Source organism: Cucurbita moschata, unplaced genomic scaffold (assembly GCF_002738365.1).
Source record: "Cucurbita moschata cultivar Rifu unplaced genomic scaffold, Cmos_1.0 Cmo_Scf00027, whole genome shotgun sequence".
NCBI lineage: Eukaryota > Viridiplantae > Streptophyta > Magnoliopsida > Cucurbitales > Cucurbitaceae > Cucurbita > Cucurbita moschata.
Window position 1 is genome coordinate 679,941 of NW_019268543.1, and position 6,000 is coordinate 685,940.

The 6,000-nt window shown below is 38.5% G+C and overlaps 1 protein-coding gene and 1 non-coding gene across 2 annotated transcripts; one reads left to right on the forward strand and one right to left on the reverse strand.

Moving 5' to 3' along the window:
* Nucleotides 1–1,792: 1,792 nt before the first annotated feature.
* Nucleotides 1,793–5,040, forward strand: LOC111462954 (probable LRR receptor-like serine/threonine-protein kinase At3g47570). The gene is made up of 2 exons (XM_023106788.1): nt 1,793–4,442; nt 4,541–5,040. The coding sequence occupies exons 1-2, from the start codon at nt 1,793–1,795 to the stop codon at nt 4,912–4,914; spliced, it is 3,024 nt and encodes a 1,007-aa protein (XP_022962556.1). The 3' UTR covers nt 4,915–5,040.
* Nucleotides 5,041–5,221: 181 nt separating this feature from the next.
* TRNAG-GCC lies at nt 5,222–5,292 on the reverse strand. The gene has a single exon. It is a non-coding gene; the product is annotated as a tRNA-Gly (tRNA).
* Between the last annotated feature and the right edge of the window lie 708 nt (nt 5,293–6,000).

Here is a 6,000-nt window from a genome sequence, read left to right on the forward strand (position 1 = left end):
TCTCTCTGGCCTAAACACCACCGACTTCGGATAAGGCTCGGCATTGTTTTGAATGGCCCAGTTGTTTACAAGCAACATTGTGCCGCGAGGCACGTGGAAGGCACCGACGACCCGGTCAAGTAGCTATGGGGCGACTGGGTAAATGCAGAACGTGTGTTTTAGGAGGGAGGGGGGTAGGGTAGGGTTGGTAAGGTGGGAGTCTTGAACGAGTCTATTGGGACCGAGGTGGGCGTCGGTTTCTGCCTGGTGTTTCAGGAGGGAGTGAGGGTTGTTGAGTAGTAGTGAAAGTGCCCATTCCATTGATGCTGACGAAGTGTCTGTACCACCTCCTGATAGCATTCCCCGTGTACGTGCATGTCATCCAAAACGAATCCACCAAATAAATGCCTTTTAAAATAATGTTGCATAAGAGAAAAAACAATTAATTTTTACCTAAACTTTATAAATTATGGGTGTATTATCTAAACTTTCATAACTAAATTAATTAACCATCTATTAAATTTTTATTTTTAAATTTTAATATATAATTTTTTTTTACATATATATAAGAATTTTGATTAATGTAATTTAGAAAGATGCAATAATCAAAATTTTAATTAAATTTCAATGGATTTCCCATCTTCTTTCTTCCTCGATCTCTTTTTTATTTATTAAAAATAAATATGTGACGCTTGAGTAAAATGTATGTATATATATATAGTGAGAACAACCCTCGTAATAAGATGATTAAAAAAAACTTTAAGAATTGAAAGTCGAACGATGTGTACCTTAGTCTTTGGTTGCTTAATCGTATTAACTCCAAAGTTAAGTGTGTTTTGCTATGAGCAATTCTATATTGTGTGACCTTCTAAAAATTTGCCTATAATAAGTGTGATTGAGGTCAAAACATGCTGCAATGATTCATGTTGATTCGTGGAAATAGTTTTTACTCTTATCGATCCTGATCCTGATCTTATCCTAAGCATGAGTTGTCACAAATGGTACTAGTAAGATACAGTTTAGAGGCGAATTAAGGTTGAAGTCGGTGGACGTTCTTTGCCATTTTGTACGTTTTTTTTTTTTGGGTTTGAATAAAGAAGAAATGGGACTTGGATAGTAAAAGAAATTTAATCTTTTAACTTCTTCAATAAAGAATATAGATGTTTTATTCATTCAGTTATATACTACAAAATTATTAAATATTGTGATTAATATCTTATTAATGGAGTAAAATGGCAACTTATATAAACAATTTATCATGAACTTATATGCCTTCCATTTCAAACCTCATACGTTTGACTTTGTTTGTGACAGTGGGCTGGATTGACGTTTCAATGTCTTTTTCATAGCTTAAATACATTGGACCGTCGTTGCATTTTCTATACCTATACTAAATTTCTATCATTTCTTTTATATTATTATTTTTCAATGATTTTCCATTATTCTAGGATTATCTTCATTATGTGGCAATGGATTGACATTTACACATTAATTTGTTCACATAAGGCGACAAAATTTGTTTGACAATTATTTTCTGCAATGCACGAGGTTGTATTTGTTGAGGATTATTGGGATTGGGAGTGTCCCACATTGGTTAATTTAGTGGAAGATCATGGGTTTATAAGTGAGGAATATTATCTTCATTGGTATGAGGCCTTTTGGGGAAGCCCAAAGCAAAGCCATGAGAGCTTATGCTCAAAGTGGACAATATCATACCATTGTGGAGAGTCGTGATTCCTAACAGTATTAATATAAATAGCGAGCTTCCTTCATCCTCCTTCAAATTCACAACCAATAGTAAGAGGTTAGCGCCATGGGAACTCAAACCCCTGCTGTTAAGCTTGCCATGTTTGTTGCAGCTTTAGCTTTCACAGCCTCATTTTCCTTGGTTGGATCAGCCAGTTTGAGCATTGAAACAGACAAACAGGCATTGATTTCAATAAAGTCTGGATTTATTAATCTGCAGCCGTCAAATCCTGTCTCTTCTTGGGATAACTCAAACTCTTCCCCCTGCAACTGGACTCGTGTCAGCTGCAACAAAGATGGCAACAGAGTTGTTGCCCTTGATCTTTCAGGCTTGCAGCTTTCAGGCTCCTTAGATCCTCATATTGGCAACCTCACTTTCCTCCATTCCCTTGAGCTTCAAAACAACCTCTTAACAGGACCTATTCCACATCAAATTTCTAACCTTTTTCGCATCAATCTCCTCAACATGAGCTTCAACGCCCTTCAAGGTGGATTCCCCTCCAACATCAGTGCCATGGCTGCACTCGAGACCCTCGACTTAACCTCCAATAACATACTATCCACTCTTCCTCATGAGCTCAGTCTCTTAACCAACCTCAAAGTCTTGAATCTGGCACGGAATCATCTTTTTGGCGAAATCCCACCTTCATTTGGCAATCTTTCTTCTCTTGTCACCATAAATTTTGGTACCAATTCTCTTACTGGCCCAATTCCAACCGAGCTGAGTCGTCTCCAAAATCTTAAGGATCTTATCATCACCATTAACAATCTCACCGGCACAGTCCCCCCTGCCATATTCAACATGTCTTCTTTAGTCACTCTGGCCTTGGCTTCCAACAGACTATGGGGAACATTTCCGAGGGATGTCGGCCATACGCTCCCCAATCTTTTAGTTTTCAATTTCTGTTTCAATGAATTTACAGGAACAATTCCTCCTTCCTTGCATAACATCACTAATATTCAAGTCATCCGTTTTGCCTACAATTTTCTTGAAGGGACAGTCCCACCAGGTTTGGAGAATCTTCACAACCTTACTATGTATAATATTGGGTACAATAACCTCACCTCCGGCAATGATGGGATTAATTTCATCACTTCCTTGACAAAAAGTCCCCACCTTTCGTTTCTTGCCATTGATGGCAACAATTTTGAAGGTCAAATTCCAGACTCCATTGGGAATCTTTCTAAATCACTTTCCATATTGTTCATGGGAGACAATCGTCTCTCTGGGAGTATACCTCCCACGATTGGGAATTTAAATGGCTTGGCTTTGCTGAATTTCAGCTACAATTCATTATCAGGCGAAATCCCATATGAGATTGGCCAATTGGAGAACCTCCAAAGCCTTGTTTTGGCCAAAAATCGGTTCTCAGGTTGGATTCCAAGCTCCTTGGGAAATCTTCAAAAGTTGAACAATCTTGATTTATCTGGAAATGAGTTAATTGGTGGCATTCCCACCTCTTTCAGAAACTTCCAGAAGCTTCTCGCGATGGATTTATCCAACAATAAGCTAAATGGAAGCATACCCAAAGAAGCCCTGAATCTCCCTGCCACTACTAAATTGAATATGTCCAACAATCTCCTTAGTGGTCCTCTGCCGGAGGAAATTGGGTCCCTTTCAAATCTCTTTCAGATTGATCTCTCCAACAATCTCATATCTGGAGAGATTCCTTCGTCGATCAAAGGCTGGGGGAGCATAGAGGAATTGTTTATGGCCAGAAATAAGTTATCAGGCCACATCCCCAGTAGTCTTGGAGAACTTAGAGCCATCAAAGTTATTGACCTCTCTTCAAATCATCTCTCTGGTCCCATCCCTGATAATCTTCAATATCTATTAGCTCTTCAGTACCTGAATCTCTCTTTTAATGACCTTGAGGGAGAAGTTCCTCAAGAGGGAATCTTTAAGAACAGGGCCAATGTCGGTTTACAAGGAAACTCAAAACTTTGCTTGTATTCCTCATGTCCAGGGAGCGAGTCTAAACACGACAGAGTAGTCAAAGTTATAATCTTCACAGTTGCTTTTTCAACGTTGGCACTGAGCTTTATCATTGGTACGCTGATCCATTTCATGAGGAAGAAGTCAAAGACTGCACCATCCACGGAGTTTGTCAAGGGTCAACATGAAATGGTGTCTTACGATGAGCTGCGTTTGGCAACAGAGAATTTCAGCGAGCAACACTTGATTGGAAAAGGGAGCTTTGGGTCTGTATACAAGGGCATTTTAAAGCAAGATGTCCCCGTGGCTATTAAGGTTCTTGACGTTATCAGGACTGGTTCTATAAGGAGCTTTAAGGCTGAGTGTGAAGCTTTGCGGAATGTGAGACATCGAAATCTCGTTAAACTCATCACCACCTGCTCTAGCATAGACTTCTCAAACATGGAATTTCGAGCTTTGATTTATGAACTTTTGAGCAATGGAAGCTTGGATGAGTGGGTTCATGGCCAAATAAGCCATGAACGTGGACTTGGGCTGAATGTCCTTGAGCGAGTAGACATTGCCATCGACGTTGGTTCAGCAATAAATTACTTGCACCACGATTGTGAACTTCCTATAGTTCACTGTGATTTAAAGCCTAGCAACATCCTTCTAGATGCAGACATGACAGCAAAGGTAGGAGATTTTGGATTGGCTCGGTTGCTGATGGAAAGTGCAAACACTCAATCTTCCATCACTTCCACACACGTCCTAAAAGGTTCAATTGGTTATCTTCCTCCAGGTTTGTACATCATCTGTCATATCAGAACAGACTTTCTTGCTTTCATCAACCACTTTTGAAGAACTAAACTTTTAAAAGTTGTAATTTTGATATTGTAGAGTACGGGTATGGAATGAAGCCAACAACAGCCGGAGATGTGTACAGTTTTGGAGTAACATTGCTGGAGCTTTTTACAGGAAAGAGGCCAACAGATGAATATTTCACAGGAGAATTGAATTTGATAAAATGGGTGGATTCATGTTTCCCCGAACACATAATGGAAGTGATTGATGATGAGCTGACAGAAGTGAGTGTGGATTTGGAGTATGAAGGTAGAACCATCAGTTCAGAAATGCAAAAAGATTGTTTGACCGAAGTAATTGGAGTAGCACTGTCATGCACAGTGAATACTCCAGTGAACCGCATTGACATCCACGATGCTGTGTCAAAGCTCAAAAGTGCCAAACACAGCCTTACTCGTCCTCCAAAGTGAAGTGGTGGTTTTTAGCTTGATAAGAGTGGAATGGCTTGTAATTTGGTAAAAGGGTTATGATTTCATCACTGCAGCGTTTCATCTGCAAGTTGTATTTGTGAATATGGGAATTCTAGATGAAGTATCTGCTGATGTTTGATTAATATAAATAAAATGTAGACTCTTTTTATTCATTATTTGGAAGCTTGTTTACAGACTTTGTTACTATTATTTTTCTTTCACTGTGACTATAAGTTGTGCTGTCCACTTATAAGCTGATATTTTATATTTTTATTGCTGTTTACATCTAGCGCAAAAGAAAATAAACTGCACCAGCCGGGAATCGAACCCGGGTCTGTACCGTGGCAGGGTACTATTGTACCACTAGACCACTGGTGCTGTTGACTGGGTGACTAAATATTTTGTATAAAAAGTAAAATAACTTATGAAATTATTGAAACTTAACCTCAAACCCTAGCAAAAATGCAATAACCATCTTCATTAATTCTTTAATGATATAATTGTTACCGTGTTAAACTCAAATTTACTCATGGCCGTGTTCCTTTTTATAAGTCACACCTTTTATTATTAATTTTTTAATTTAATTGAACGACTATTTTCTCAATGAAAAGTTTGTTCAAAGTGTCAATCTTCTTCTGCCGCCCCTTCAATCAAATTTTTAATTTTTTTATGTTTTTCCAAACTCGCACCTTAAATAGTATGAAGACTAGATCGATCAAACTTGACATGAATCTTACATTTTTATAATAACTATTAAAAGTCTTATGGGACGGGGATCATCTTTCTACCTCTACTTGTTGGACAATTAGCTAGAGACATGACACAATCTCTATCGAGAGATCCGATGTGACACCCTAAGAACCCATGAATTAAAAAAAGTTCCTTAGGAAAGGGGAAAATCTAGAGAAAAAGAGCAATTTTGGCATGTAATATTATTAAGTATTAAAAAATGAAGTTGCATGGCATGGATGCGTGAGTACACGCGCCGTAAGGAGAGGGAGTCCTAGCAAATCTTAAACAATGGCGGGTTCATTTTCGAAACCAATTTCGGACCGCCGAATCTCAAAAAAAAAAAAAAAACAGAAA